Source organism: Myotis lucifugus, unplaced genomic scaffold (genome assembly GCF_000147115.1).
Source record: "Myotis lucifugus unplaced genomic scaffold, Myoluc2.0 scaffold_0, whole genome shotgun sequence".
Taxonomy (NCBI): Eukaryota; Metazoa; Chordata; class Mammalia; order Chiroptera; family Vespertilionidae; genus Myotis; species Myotis lucifugus.
Window position 1 is genome coordinate 61,437,311 of NW_005871048.1, and position 15,858 is coordinate 61,453,168.

The 15,858-nt window shown below is 39.8% G+C and overlaps 1 protein-coding gene across 6 annotated transcripts in view; it reads left to right on the top strand.

Moving 5' to 3' along the window:
- RETREG1 (reticulophagy regulator 1) overlaps positions 1-15,858 on the top strand; it is a 104,130-nt gene that overhangs the window by 80,453 nt on the left and 7,819 nt on the right. For all 6 annotated transcript variants that reach the window (XM_023752239.1, XM_023752249.1, XM_014453274.2 and 3 more), the window contains 5 exons: positions 10,753-10,879; positions 11,906-11,990; positions 13,916-14,053; positions 14,869-14,933; positions 15,171-15,297. In XM_023752239.1, the coding sequence (XP_023608007.1) occupies positions 10,753-10,879; positions 11,906-11,990; positions 13,916-14,053; positions 14,869-14,933; positions 15,171-15,297 (542 nt within the window). The remainder of the gene's footprint in view (positions 1-10,752; positions 10,880-11,905; positions 11,991-13,915; positions 14,054-14,868; positions 14,934-15,170; positions 15,298-15,858) is intronic.

Here is a 15,858-nt window from a genome sequence, read left to right on the forward strand (position 1 = left end):
GGGAGGAAAGGGGGAACAATATGTAATACTTCCAACAATAAAGATTTTTTTAAAAACTGACGAGAAAGGTGTGTATGTGTGTGTGTGTGTGTGTGTGTGTGTGTTTGTGTTTAAGAGGAGACAACAGTATCTGAAAATGCTCTCCAGTGGATTGAGGTGGCTCAACAAACAAAAAAGGGACTCATTTTCTCTATCGCATGGGAAGGCTGGGGACTGGCTGACTTTCACAGTCTGGCCTACACAGCTTCACAGGCTCCAGTCCTGTGCTCCCCGGATCACACATGCATGTGGGTCGTATGTGATGTTGTCTGCCTAGGGTGCTCCTGATTCCCATGGAGAAGTCAAGCATTGGGGCCCACATTTTGCCAGAAGGAATTCCACACAAAATACTGATTTCTAGTTATTTTGGAATAAATGAGGCATATTTCCTTATTACTTAATTTTGAAGACAGTTTAACTCTTCATTTCTAGGGGAATAATAAAAAAAACACCCATTCCACATAAATGAAAGCGAGTTTCCAAATTTTGGGGGCCTTTTGCCCATTATTAGATATATATTTATACATAGAAAGGAACACATGCTCACTATTGCCAATATTTATATGTAGAAACATTCAGATAAGTGAATAAAAATCATACATAATGTCACTAAATAACCAGTAACTTTTTTTTGGTATTTTCTTCCATTGTTTACATTTATTCATCTATTCACTCTTTCATGTGCTTCATAGACATCAAGCTCTGTTAGCTGCTGAAGCCAGAGCCACATCTATGAATTATTTCATGGAATTTAAAATCTAATAGTCAACATTGCAATCATAAATGAACTGCAGTCAATAATTGCTACAGAAGAGAATGGTATGCCGATGGGGTGGGGAGGGGCTCAGGTGGAGGAGAGTCAGTGAGGACATGCACACAGTGTTACACACAGTGCCCAGCCCTGTGGAGAGCTCGGCCAGTGGCAGCTGTAAGCATGGTTATCATTGGCACGTGCTTTGGAACCATTGTGTGGGTCCTGACTTAGAAACAGCTGAAGTGGTGCAGAAAGAAAATAGGAATCTAACTCGTTGGTCCTTAGTTACACCTGGGAACCAAAGCTGCATTTTAGATATTTCTGTGTCTGGAGCTCGGCATTTAAGGATTCTGTATTCCTTCCCATTTGATGCTCTAATGCACTTTCTCACTCATCTCTGAAACGATCCCCATGTTCCCCTCCGGAGAGGTCTTCCTGTGTCTCCCGTTCTGAGCAGCCTCAGTTCCATTTCCTACAGGCCTAGTCCATTGTGTACTAGTTCTGTGACCTTGAGCTAGATGGCTCATGTATCTGGGCCTCCATTTCCTCATCTGTAAGACAGGAATAACACATAGCACTTCACTCCTGGGTTGGTTGTAAGGACTGAATGTGAGATTACATTTGCAGCATAGAGAGCAGTGCCTGGGCCCTGGTGTTAGCTGCTATTCTTATTTCTTGCTGCCTGAAACCTCCTTAGCTTGAATTGTTAACCAACTGCCTCGACTTGAATTATTCACCCTATTTCCATTCTTCCATTCTACTGAAGATTGTCACCTAAATAAAGCTGTGATACTAATCTCTGTGTGTAATCTTCCTCCTTACCTCTTTTTTTCTGCCTCCGACTTTAAAATATGTTATACAACTCTTCATTGATCCCACTGAAAATGTAGCACTTCATTTTGTGCTGCAAATGCCAGAAACCAAGCTGAAACCAACTCAAGGCCCATGGGAACTTGGCTCCCCCAGAGGGGCTGTCTGTGGCTGGCTCTGCCTCTCAGGGCTTTCAGGACCCCAGAGCTCCAACTAGACCATCAGGATTCATTCATATTCTCCATCCCTCACTCACACACTGCTTCCTCTTCTCTCTTTCCCCATCCACCACAGCTTACCTGTCTCTTGTTGGTAATTGTCTCCTCAAACCTAAAGCTCAGGAAATATATGAAAGGACTTGAGCTTTGATATATTAAAAACTCTTAATTTTTTGCTTTAAAAAATAACATTCCACAAAAAAATGCTTTTTGAATTTTAGGTTCACTAGCATATTCTAAAAAGATGTATGATCCTGTGAAATGCACAATAACGAAAAGATGGTATCTTATATTTAACAGGTTCTCCTCCCATACTCAATTCCCAGCTCGGTTTTTTAAAAATATTTTATCCAATAGCCCTAATTAAATGTCATTTTATGAAGGCAAGCTTTATGTATAATGAAAAAAAGGGAGGAAGGGGGAGAGGGGTAATGAGGGAGGGGAAAGAGAGAGAGAGAGAGAGAGAGAGAGAGAGAGAGAGAGAGAGAGAGAATGAATATCAGTTTGGGGTCCTGTGTAAGCTTTGACTTATTGGTTGGAGAGGGTGCCATAGCCATCCATCCTTCCTGCTCCTTGGCCTCCTGCATCCAGGAATGATGACTGACAGTCATCAACTGCCTTCAATGCATGTTTATTGAAATGAATGGAAGGAAAATGGTGCTGACAGACATCATTTGTTGTATGCCAAGATTCATTTGTTTCTGCATTATTTTTGTAGAGCTCAAAGGCACTGGGGGCGAAAGAGATGAAACAGGTTGCTAGCAGGTGTTCTCTTTTACGAATTAGTCTATTTTTAAAGAGCAGAGGAGTGTCGCATTTATTAGCCTTATAGCACCCCCTAATGGAGGATACTGTGTGCTGCAGTCTGAAACTAAAGTGCATTGGAATTTCATGTGTCACCCAGTAAACTGTACAAAGACTAACTTGTCTTTTAAAATAAAATTTAAACCATGTTTTTGTTAAGTACATTTCTAAAGAAAAAAGGTACACAATAATTTAAAGGGTAAGCATGAAAGAAAATAAAATCCTTCAGATCCCAGTTAGACCACGTGAGTTGTTTGGATCATACCAAACTCACCACTTATTATTCTTAGGTCTGCCACAGTTAAATACCTTCAAATCCGTTTGATCCTTTTGGAGCTTGCTTCTAAGACTTGTTAGAACCAGAGCAGCACTTAGCCTAGGATTAATTATTCTCTTCAACTGAGGCAAAGCCTTTCTGAGGATATCCATGAATTTGAGGTTTCCCAGTATGGTTGGTGGGACCAGGTGTCATTCTGGCCTTGTGTGAGCACAGGACACTGTTTCTGCTTGTCCTTTCTATGGCTGGTTCCTGGTCCCGGGTTCCTTATTTGTGCCCCGGTGGCCCTCAGCTGGAGATTCCAGGGGTCCTCTGATGGTCAGCATTCTCTCTGCAAGCTCTAGTCCCCCCACTCAGTCCTGCCACCATAGGCCTCTTGGGTCTTCTCGTTGGACTCTGAATTCGATCTCCTCAACTCAGGTAGTCACCAGGATCCATCCTTCCTGCGCCTCAGCCTAGAAACTCAAGGCAGTGATCTGGATATCACAGCACTCAACCATCTCTCAGGGATTGCCCACCTGCCTTGAGTAATGCCCAGTGTCTTGAAAATCAGTGTTTCATATATTTTGTCTGTTTTACCCCTCCCACTTTTTTTTTTTGGTTGTTTCAGGTGGGAGGGCAAATTGGATTCCTGAGCAAATTCTTGCCCCAAAGCAAATTTTCCTCTTGTCTTTATTTTTGAAATGGGAATTCTTCGTAACTTTCTCATGGAGTGTTTCTCGCAGTCACTCTTAGTGTAAGAAACACCTGTCTCAGAAACACCTGGGACACTTATTAAAAATGCAGATTTCTGAGCTTCTGCCCAGGATCTGCTCCACCACACTCTCTGGAGTGAGGCCCGGACGGCTGCTGTTTAAACTGTCCCCCAGGGGCTCACAGTCAACTAGAGAACTTTCTAGAATAGCAATTTTCAACCGATGTGCCTTGGCACACTGATGTGCTGCAAGAATTTGTAACATATACAATACCTGACATCTTTTCCCGTAGATTGTCAAATAAAAAAGTGACGTAGCCGACACAGCAATAGCCATCTGGTGTGAATGAATCAAAATTGTACCTTGTTTTTTGTCAGATTGGCAAAAAATATATATTTTCTGGTGTGTCGCAGAATTTTAGTAGTTTATGTGTGCCATGAGATGAAAAAGGTTGGAAGGATTACTTAGGCTTGACCACCTAATGTATATACCAAAGGGTATTCTAACAGGAACATGGAGGCAGCAAGAAAGGACGGTGAGTTAAAGTTCTGCTGGGAGGCCAAGCTCCCTTCTGTGATAAGGTGAGGCTGCTTGTCTGAGGAACCATCTTCCTAATTCTGTTCCCTTAGAGTTTCTCAGGCAGGTGAAACCATCAATTGGTTCTTTGGCAAATAAATGCTTATGTTGACCATGCAAAATGTCTTTTGTCAAAAATCTATCCTTTAGTTTTGTGGGGTTTTTTTTAAACTCACAGTAGCTAAATGAATCTGCCAGGGCCATAGTTTTGATAACTTTTTTTAAATTGAAAGCACACCACAGCTGCAATCCTTGGGAATAAGCCCATTTGAAAGATGGTGTGGCCATGGGGGAGTTGTGGCTTCTCGCTTGGAACCACTTCAGCTGGACTCACCCAGCGTGGGGGAGGTTGGGGATGATGACCACCAGGGAGGCACTCTTGAGGGGTCCTTATGTCTTGGCTGGAGTGTGTAGGAGGTTCACTCAGTGAAGGCATGAGTGAGAGAGAAAGTCGAAGGAAGCAAGCCTGTGGGTGAGGGAGGAAAGAACGGACAGAACGAAGAATGGACAGATGAACCAAAGAACCTTACTTCCCTTTGAAGCCGGCAAGTGCATGTTCTTTCTGAAAGTAAGGAGGGGGAAATAAACACTGGACTATTAATACTGAAGCCATTAGTTTTCTCCACTGGATGACCTTCAGACATAGGAGAGTTATACTCTTTGGTTAAGAACTTGAGAAAGCTTCACACTGTTTTTAAGGCTCCTTTTATGTTAGTTGGATCTTACGTTGCAGGTTCATCAGTGCCAAGGATAGTGTAAAAGATCTCTTTCCCAAGCATCATCCAGTATTCACAGGCAATCCTTTCTCTGGTCATGTGTTTTCCAGATAAGGCTCTCTAGGAAAACCTAGAATTTCATTATGCAGACTCTCTCTCTCTCTCTCTCTCTCTCTCCTCGATGCCACCTGTATTAAGCGCCAACCAGCCACCAAGCATGAATCTTAGTTTCCACTGAGTGTTTGCATTCTGCACACAAAGAGCTCTTTATTGCCTAGAAAGGCAGTTCCTAAATGAGGCCACGTGTTCTTTGGGTTAGTCACACCTTCTTCCTCCTGACTCTAGAAAGGAGTGAGGAGGAACACTGAATGCTCCTTCTCTCTCTAAATTACAATGTTGGGTTTCTTTAAAGGATGTTGTTGAATTTATTTATCCTTTGAAGAGGGTACATGTTTAAAGGAAATAGAACTGCATGGAAAATTAGGAGTCTTGGCCTCAGGTCGTGGCTCTGCCCCAAACTAGCGGAGGAAACTTAGGTTTCACTTTGCGCATCTATAATAATAAGGGAATTTGAAAAGTTGACCTGAAATGTTCCATCTCATCCTATATTATATAACTATATTAATTACAGTATATGGTACATACTTCCTTATATTACCTACATTGAATTGTGGTGACATAAGCAAATGGTAGACTATATATAATGGAAGACTATAGAAATGCATGTTCCAGTGGAAATCAGAATTAATCACTGGACAGTTTATTAGGAAACTCCCAGGGTGACTCGTCTGGGTCCATCTTTCATTTAGAAGAGTGAATTCTTTGCCATTGAATTCAGATTTCCTTTTTAAATTATATGTATTTCTATTAAATTGTATTTAGCACCATTAATACATTAATTGTTATCTAAAACATTTACTACTCTTTCCAAACCCATTTGGTTAGAAAATAATTTCAACTTGTACACAGTGAATTTTTCATTTCTGTTGCTGATTGTAATAATAATTCATATATAAATTAGAATTATTTACAGTTCTCACGGTAATATAAGTGTTAGTAACAATGGAATTTATTGTCCCAAAATACTGTCACAGGAGGCATTTCCTAAAGGGGAGAAATACTATATAATAAAAGGCTAATATGCAAATAGATAGAACAGCGGATCGACCAGTCACTATACACTATGATGTGCACTGACCACTAGGGGGCAGATGCTCAGTGCAGGAGCTGCCCCCTGGTGGTCAATGTACTCCCATAGGGGGAGTGCCACTCAGCCAGAAGCTGGGCTCCTGGCTGGTGAGTGCAGCAGCAGCAGTGGTGGGAGCCTCTCTTGCCTCCATGGCAGTAGGACATCCCATGAGGGCTCCCGGACTGCAGGCTGCGAGAGGGCGCAGGCCAGGCAGAGGGACTCCCCCCCCCCGCCCCCCCCCCACTCAGTGCATGAATTTCATGCACAGGGCCTCTAGTTTAATATAAATGAGAGTGTCATCTTATGGCTGTGGAAAATATTCATATGAATATTCTCTTATCTCCTTCCCACCAAGTAAGTAGTGGTCTCTGTAGACAGAGAAAGGAACAGTGCTACAGGTATTCGGTTTTTGTTGGTTTGAAATAACAATACTACACACACTGAATATAATGTAAGACACAGTGGGGGAACTTGATAACTTTTTATTGAATAAGGGAATAAGGTAATGGATAAATGGATACTAAGTCTTCTTCATATTCATTTGAAGTCCACTATGAAAATAGGTAAGATCTTTAAGAGCAAAACAGAATTTTTAATTATTTTATTGTACTAAACACTGTAAGTTGTATGAGGACTTTGCTATAACATTATCTCTATGCAGATAATATAGGTAATTTTAATAATTTATTATTAGACTAGGCTTCTTTTTAATTTTAGGCCATTTACTTAATGGAGTAATAAAACATGTATACAAATGTGTTACTTCTGAGACATGAATCCTAAGGTAGTATTATCAGAAGGTTCCAGAATCTATATAAAATACCACCTTTTCAAAATGTTATTTTCATGGCTCTCACCAAAAATACTTTTACTTCACAAGTACATACACTGAGGCAAAAACTTAAGTGACATTTATATTTTGACTGTAGGATGTGAAGTGAGATATACTCATGTAAGAATGTTATTCATTAAGTAAAAAGCATGATTATACATTTAAGTGTCAGCACAGTTTTAAATAGAGGCCATAGAGTACACATGTATATATAGGTGTAGCTTTAAGAACAGTAAGTTGATTCTCATGGATCTATCACCTAAGTTAAGTGACCAGTACACCTGAAACTAATATAATATTGTATGTCAACTCGAACTGAAAAATAAAATTTAAAAATAGACATGATCAATACCCAGGAAGCTCCCCTGTGCTTTGCTCTAATTACGTGACATTCCCTACTGATCCAGCCTCCCACCCCATAACTCCTCTCCTGAATCTGTTTTTTGTCCTTTCCTTGCTTAAACAATTTGTTAGCTTAGTGTGATAGTGTGATATTGAGCTTTACATAAATGAAATCATACTGTATATATTCTGTTGATTTTTTCTTTCAATATTATGATTTCAATATTTTTTATTTTTAGTTCAATATTAAGACAAGTTTTGACTTTACTTAGGGCTACTGGAGTTGAATCCAGAGATCAGCCTCACCCTGATAACCCTGCAATCATAGCTCAGATGATATAGCTCCCTCATAATCCTTGTCTTCTACCTGGAACGTGTGTTTAGTTTATGGCCATATCCTTAGCTTTATAGCAGTGCCTCATCATGGCAGGCACTAATAATTATGTATTAAATGAATGAATTTGAAGGCCCTATGCAGAACTTGTTTGAACTGACATATTTTCAGATGAGTTAGGCTCGCAAGAGTGGGATTTGTCTTTGTAATTGTAAGGAATGCCCTGTATTTGCTTGTGTTTTCTTCCTGTAGTGATTGTTGCTAATTTTTAGCTCACTGAAGTTCCTGGGGGAAAATGAGGGTAGGGACCCAGTGCCTGCTTGGGTCATGCATTGCATTCAACAAATTCTGTGATGAGGATCTGGAATATATGAGGTATAGTGAGATTCTGTTGAGTTGAACAATTTTCTGTAGAGTTGACCGATTATAGTACATACTGAAAACGCACTGTTGGTGGTGGTGTTGATGATGATGGTGGTGATGACGATGACCATAAGATTGTTGCCAAGGTTTCTTTTAAAGTACTGTGGCTTCTCCATCCTTAAGCTTTGAAGTATTTCTAACAAGTCCCACAGGACCCTGTATGACCCAGTCCACTTGTTACTTTCCCAGCTTCATGCAATGATATTCCCCTGGTTCACTCTGCTGGAGCCACACCAGGGGCTCAGAATAGTGCTTTTAGCTCCTTCTCACTGCAGGGTCTTTGCATATGTTGTGCATTGTTATTTCTGGTACTCTCTGAGTCCTTATGATAAACTCCTGCTAATCCAGATTTTAGTTTCAAGTGACTTCTTTAAAAATATATATATACTTATATAAAAACCATGGGTGGTGTTCATCACAACCGGGGTCTGGCTGGCGACCAACCAGAAGGAAGTCAGTCCTGCAGGGGTTGTCTTGGCAATGGCTGCACCCTCCCCCAAGTTGTTTCCTGGAGCTGTTTCCTGTAAGGGCGGGGTTTGAGGCAGGAACCCGCCCTCGGAGTGTAGAGGCAGATCTTTCTAAAGTGTGCTGCGCGCCAGCATGGCCAGGGGTGAACCTGAGTGAGGGCGGCTGAAAGGCTTAGAAAAGACAGACAAGAGAATGAAAGCTGGGTCTTGGTGGGATGCTGCTTCTCTGAGAGACAGCGACCACACCCACAGCCTTTATTTTATAGCAGATGCTACAAGGCAAAGTAAGGGCATGATCAAGATGTTTACAACATTCTCCTGGGTTTCAGTCCTACTCAACTACATGCACCTGAACTCTATCAAGCCTACATCAGGGCCACATGTTCGGACCATTGGTTCAAGCTTACAACTACAGCTGTTGGCTATAATTGTGCTGGGAGGGCCTTGCACTCCAAGCTGGGACTTGCACGTGGCAATGAGAGGACTGTACCCTCTCATCAGTCCAAGGCTTGAACCTGTCCAAAACACTGTAGCGGCTCCCCACAATAAAGTTTTAATTCTGTTTCTTTGTTACTAATGTTGTGGCCCCACCCCATAACAAAGAAACAATTTCCAGAGGATAAGGCCCAGGAATCAGGATTTTAAAAAGATTCCCAGGTGATTCTAATGTGCAGCCAAGGTTGAGAACCACTGCTATGATTCCATTGATTCCACAGATGATGCTGAAAAGGAAAATTTTCCCATAGAATTTCTTAATAGTATTACTCCTTCGAGAATGCCGTGTCATGAATTAAAATTGAAAGTGGGTGCAATCATCATGCTATTGAGAAATCTCAATAGTAAGTGGGGTCGTTGTAATGGTACCAGATTTATTATCAAAAGATTATGACCTAACATTATCGAAGCTGAAGTATTAACAGGATCTGCAAAGGGAGAGGCTCTTCTGATTCCAAGAATTAATTTGTCCCCATCCGACACTGGCCTCCCATTTAAACTGATTCGACGACGGTTTCCCATGATGCCAGCATTTGTGATGACTATTAATAAATCACAAGGACAAACTCTAGACAAAGTATGCATATTCCTACCTGAACCCGTTTTTGCACATGGTCAGTTATATGTTACTTTCTCTCGAGTTCGAAGAGCATGTGATGTTACAGTTAAAGTTCTAAGTACTTCATCACAAGGGAAATTAGTCAAGCACTCTGAAAGTGTTTTCACTCTTACTGTGGTGTACAGGGAGATATTAGAATAAGTTTAATCACTTTATCAGCCATTGTTTGCATCACTGTTGTTTTTATATCATGTTTTTGTTGTTTTCATATCATGTTTTTGTCGTTTTTATATCATGCCTCTGTTGTTGTTATATCCTTTTGTTACTGTTTATTTATTAATAAATTTATATGTGATTTTCATATACATTTTACTAATTTCCTTTCATCTCTCACACTTCTATTATAGAGAAAGAGCAAATAGCAATATTAAAATATCTCTGCTAATTAATTCCCTTTTTAAAAATATATATTTTATTGATTTTTTACAGAGAGGAAGGGAGAGGGATAGAGAGTTAGAAACATCGATGAGAGAGAAACATCAATCAGCTGCCTCCTGCACACTCCCTGCTGGGGATGTGCCCGCAACCAAGGTACATGCCCTTGACCGGATTCGAACCTGGGACCCTTAAGTCCGCAGGCCAATGCTCTATCCACTGAGCCAAACCGGTTAGGGCAATTAATTCCCTTTTAATGTGCATGAATTTCGTGCACCAGGCTACTAGTATATATATAAAATTGATTTCAGAGAGGAAGGGAGAGGGAGAGAGAGATAGAAACATCAATGATGAGAAAGAATCATTGGCTGCCTCCTGCACATCCCCCCACTGGGGATCAAGCCCACAACCTGGGCATGTACCCTGACCGGGAATCCAAGAGCAACCTTCTGGTTCATAGGTCAATGCTCAACCACTGAGCCACCATGGTTGGGCTCAAGTGACTTCTTCAGAGAGGATGTTGCAATGCCCCCACCCTGTACCTCTCACCCAGCCGTCCCTTATTGTAACTGGGTATTGTGTAGCTGGTGGTTTAGTCTGTCTTTCTTCTCTTGGCACTTGAGCTTTGCTAGGCAGATGTCTGGCTTGTTTACCTCTGCACAAGGGCTTTCCAGAGAGTGTTGCCAACAGTATGTGCTCAATAAATATTTGCTTCTGAAGCAATGAATGTTGAATTATCCAAAGTTCGTTTAATTTTTTTGTTTTGTTTTCTTTCTTCTCTCTTTAGCTGGGAAGTTATCACTTCCAAACCAGATGAAAAACCCAGGCTCAGCCACTGTATTGCAGAATCCTGGATGAATTTCAGCATATTTCTTCAAGAAATGTCTCTTTTCAAACAGCAGAGCCCTGGCAAGGCAAGTTTCCCAGTGTGGGAGAATGACTGTGTGTGCTTTAAATGGTGCAGTAAACTTAGAAACAAATGCGTTAACTTATTTTACCAGCTTGTAAGTGGTCTCCAGTTCAGAAGACGATCTACTAGGAACACATCCCATAAGAGCTGGTATCAGCAAGGTTTAGAATCATTCGTGTGTCAGCGTTAGACAAACTTCAACATCATAGTTTGAAATTGGATTGGTTTCCTATTTTTATACCTATTTATCTAGTTCCTTAACAAAACGAATGGTGGTTGGTCTTGTCATCCAGACCAAGAAGAAAAAAATATTAAGAATTTCAGTTTATAATGTTCAGCCTGGTTCTGAAGTCAAAGGGAAATGAAATGAACTCTTAGTCATTTGAAGGGTTTTTTGGAGATAATTGGGTCTCTCTTTTTAATCTAAAATGACTCCTGGAAGGAAAATAATCATGTTTCACTGTGGGAATTTCATTTCATTCACAGCTGGTTTCTAGGTGATGTAGAAGTGGATCAATTTGATATAGTTACGGAGGAGGATGAAAATGGCCAGTAGAGTTATCCCAGTAGCTTATCAGCTGTGCAAATTCCCGTTATGTTTAGAGAAATGCATCTAATTTCTGTAACATGTTTTGCTTATAGAAGTAGTTTGAACTTTCAGATTTAGTTCCTAGGCTGCTTTATATCCAGTGGGTGATCCTGAGTAAGAGAAGTTTCTGGAGGCAAATAAATCTTCAGTTCTCTGGCATCTGGCAGTACTAAAAGCCACAGGCATGATTAATGGGAGACATTGTGCCCTGTGCCAGAAATTAGCTTCTGGAACGTCAGAATGATTATTACCAAGTGTGAAAATGGAGTAAGGCTGGTTGAACGCTATAGTCATTAGTCAGAACTAAGGGCAAAAGAACACTGAAAAGCCTTCACCATAATTAATAGATCACATATAGAAAAATAAGTGTGTGTGTATCCTGTACTCTGAAATGTCCTGCTATTATGCATAACTGTCACGTGTTATTTCTCTGATTTCTAGTTTTGCCTCCTGGTCTGCAGTGTGTGCACGTTTTTTATGATCTTGGGAAGTTACATTCCTGGGGTTATACTCAGCTATCTACTCTGTAAGTATAGCAGAACATTTGGCTAGTTTATGCGATGCATGTGGTATCATTTAATGGTCAACAAGACCATCCATAGTTTGGAAGAGGAGGGGATGAGTTCTTAATTATAAAGAAAGTTGATTGTTCTTTAATTTCATCTGTCCGAAGTTTCTCCTTGTCATCGAGATTTGTTTATATTTAAAATTGGAAGAATAGTTGCCAAAAGGCAGGATTATAAGTAATTAATGTTACTTTAAATGATGTCTTAAAGCTATAAATAAGTATACTCCCTACCCCCACAGACACACGAATACCTTTGCCCTTGTGCATGTTCTGTGGCTCAAAAAATAGTTAAACCACAATGAGATACCATTACACCAGAATGGCTAAAATTAAAAATGCTGATCATATCAAGCATTAGCAAGGATATGGAGCAGCTGGAATTCTCACATACTGTTGGTGGGTAAGTAGAATAGTACAACCACTTTGGATAACAGTTTGGCAGTTTCTTAAAAACTACTTTATATCCCATTTCATAGCTAGGTGTTTACCCAAAAAAATGAAAGCATTTTTCCACAAAAGACTCATGAATGAATGTTCATTGCAGCTTTATTTGTAGGAGGCAAAAATGGAACACAATTCCTATATGACCATCAATAGATATACGGAAAAACAAATTGTGGTATATCCATACAATGGATTTTTACTCAGCATGAAAAACATCAATATGTGCAGCAATCTGGATAAATCTCAAAATAATTAATTGAGTGGGGAGAAGCCAGATTTTTTTTTAAAAAGAGTATATAATGTATGATTTTTTTTAATGTATCATTCAAACTAATTTTTAGTGATAAAGCTGACAATGGTTGCCTGAGGGTGAGGTAGGGGAGGTCGAGGATAGGCAGGAGGAAAGGATTAATAGACACATGTGGAAACTGGAGGATGGTAGATAAGTTACTGTCTTGATTGTGGTGATGGTTCCTTAGTTGTATGCCTGGCTCAAAATTTATCAAATTGTACACTTTAAATATGTGTAATTTACTGTACATCAATTATAATTAGAAAATGCTGTAAAAAATGTAGATTTCCTGCTTCTCCTGAAAAATATGATTTAGTGCTGCCACCTTTAGATGGTGTGGGCATGTTCCACTTAACCCTTATATTTCCCTATTTTTCTCACACCAGCTTTTAAAATTTTTACATACCACCTTGGCTGCTAGAGGTATTTAAGTTTGCATCTCCTATTTGAAAGGTAAATAGGCACTTTTCCTAACAACAAAGAAATAAACATTAGGGAAGACAATACAACCTTCATTTCTTTTTGTTTTCCCAATGCATACCACAGATGGCAAATGGTCCGAGCTCAAATCCATTCTCCCAAATAGAATTCATGTAGAATGTCAGCCTCTGATCTGCCTTGTGCAGCAGGTAGAGGAGAAGAGAGTGGAGAAGGGGAGTCTGATATGGGCCAGGCATTATTCAGATGGTTTGCATTCGTCTCATTTACTCTTCACAGCAGCCCTGAAATAACGTTACTATCCTAATATGACTGATGAGAGACAAGTAGATAATAATTTTCCCATGGTGCATTTGCATTTAACAAATAAGTAGAGATCTTAACCCAGGACTGTTGTCTGGAAAGCATGGAATCTGTGTATAAATTTTGAGGGTAAAGGATTGAAGGGAGGGAGTTGATCTAATTGTAAGTCTTTGAAAACAATGACTATAAACGTGTGCGCGCGCGCGCGCATGCATGTAGGAATAAATGTTGTTATTGCAGGGAGAAGAATTGAAATTGTAAACTTATTTCACAGCAGCATTTCCCTAAGAAAAAAACCCTTCTGTTTGTCACTAAAAGGAATTGAAATATTTTTGTGAAATACAAAGATGTAGCCTTTTGAAATGAAGATCATCTTACCCACACTCTCTTCCTTCTTATATTTCAGTACTGTGTGCATTTTTGTGTCCACTGTTTAAGTGTAATGATATGGGACAAAAACTATACAGCAAAATCAAGTCAGTTCTGCTGAAACTAGATTTTGGAATTGGAGAATATATTAACCAGAAAAGACGTGAGAGATCTGGTAGGTAAAGTTTGACTTTTAGATTCCACATATGAAATGAGACATCAGCAGGCCATTGATTATGAAATCACCTTCGGTACATTTCAGGGTGTTTGCCTTTTACAGCATATTATTACAGAAGCTCACCCCCTTCCCCAAAGTAACATAGCATTTCCTTTTTAGGTAGACTTTTATTATCTTCTGAAACATACAATAAATGGACTTTCTAATTAAATTTCAGAGAGGGAGAAAAGAATTCAACCATTCTATATTTGCTATTTACGATTTACTTTCTTTAATTTGCTTTGTTTTGGGGTGGGCCATTGCAAATAAAAAATGACACAGGTAGGACTAAGAGTGTGGGAACCATAGAAGAGGCATCAAAAGAATGGGAAGGGAAATAAAATACATAGAGGGAAAATCAGTGTCATCAATTTTCACTTTTTAACTTGTCCTGTGACCTTATACGTTCTCAAACTATAGCATGCATCACAACTGCCTTTTAATAACAAGGCTTATTAAAGCAGAGATTGCTGGGCCCGGCGCCAGAGTTTCTGATTCAGTCGGTCTAGGGTAGGGCCTGAGAATTCGCATTTCTAACAAGTTCCCAGTGGTGCTGATGCTGCTGGTTCAGAGACCACACTGTGAGAACCCTGATATGGACCATTCCCCTTGAAAATCACACCTCTGCAAATAAGTGAAGCTTGTTATGTGCAAATATTTAATTCCGTGGAAGCGTTGGAGAAAATGAATGTGGGTAAGGATATGTAATGGATAAGATACACTATGTCTAAGCTGGCCGGGAAACTGAAAGCTCCCCAATTTTTTCTCAACAGAAGCAGACAAAGAAAAAAGTCACAAAGATGACAGTGAATTAGACTTTTCAGCTCTTTGTCCTAAGGTATTTTTTTGTTTAGTTTTCCCATTTGTTCCTGTGTAATTTGACTGTAAATTGATTTAAAGCCAGAATGATTTCCCCAATCGACTCCTCCTATTTCTCTAAGATGATTGAACAATTCTGAAAGGAAAAATACTCACCTGGTTTTTATTAGTCTGACATTTTTGGTGGTAGTATGGAGTTTTCAAAAGATTTGCCACAGAAGTTTAGAATGTGCCACTGGTATTTATATTAACACAGATTAGCCTCACGGTGGCTGCCAAAGAGTTGTCTGTGTCCGACACAGACGTATCCGAGGTGTCCTGGACTGACAATGGGACCTTCAACCTTTCAGAAGGATACACTCCACAGACAGACACTTCTGACGGTATGCTCACGTTTCTCTCTCTTTTTTATTATTATGAGTGCATGCAAAATATTTAACTCTGTCTACTGCTGAATGGCTAACCAAAATGGGGTATATATAATGGACTGTCACTTGGCTATCGAAATGAAGTATTAGTACTTGGTACAACATGGATGAACCTTGAACACTTCAGGCAAAATGAAAGAAGCCAGACAAGTCTAGATATATTGAATAACTCCATTTATGTGACAAAGCCATATAAATGGAAAGTAGATACGTGGGTGTCCAAAATCTGCCTTTATTTAGAAAACATATAAATATTGACAGTGAACAAAATTAACTTCTCGAAAGCCTGGTGACCTTGTTTATAGCGGTAATGGGAGGAGGGGAAGAGAAAAACCAATCTCACATATCTGAGGCTAGCCCTCATTCACAGGGACTGAGCGTGGAGGGCAAGTTCCGCAAATCCGAAGCTGACTCCAAGGTTTCTCATGTTTGTCTTCAAAGTCAGTTTAAAAATAAACAAGAAATGCTCTTATTTTAATAATGCGGTTAAGTACAATTTAAAATAAATTGAGAGAC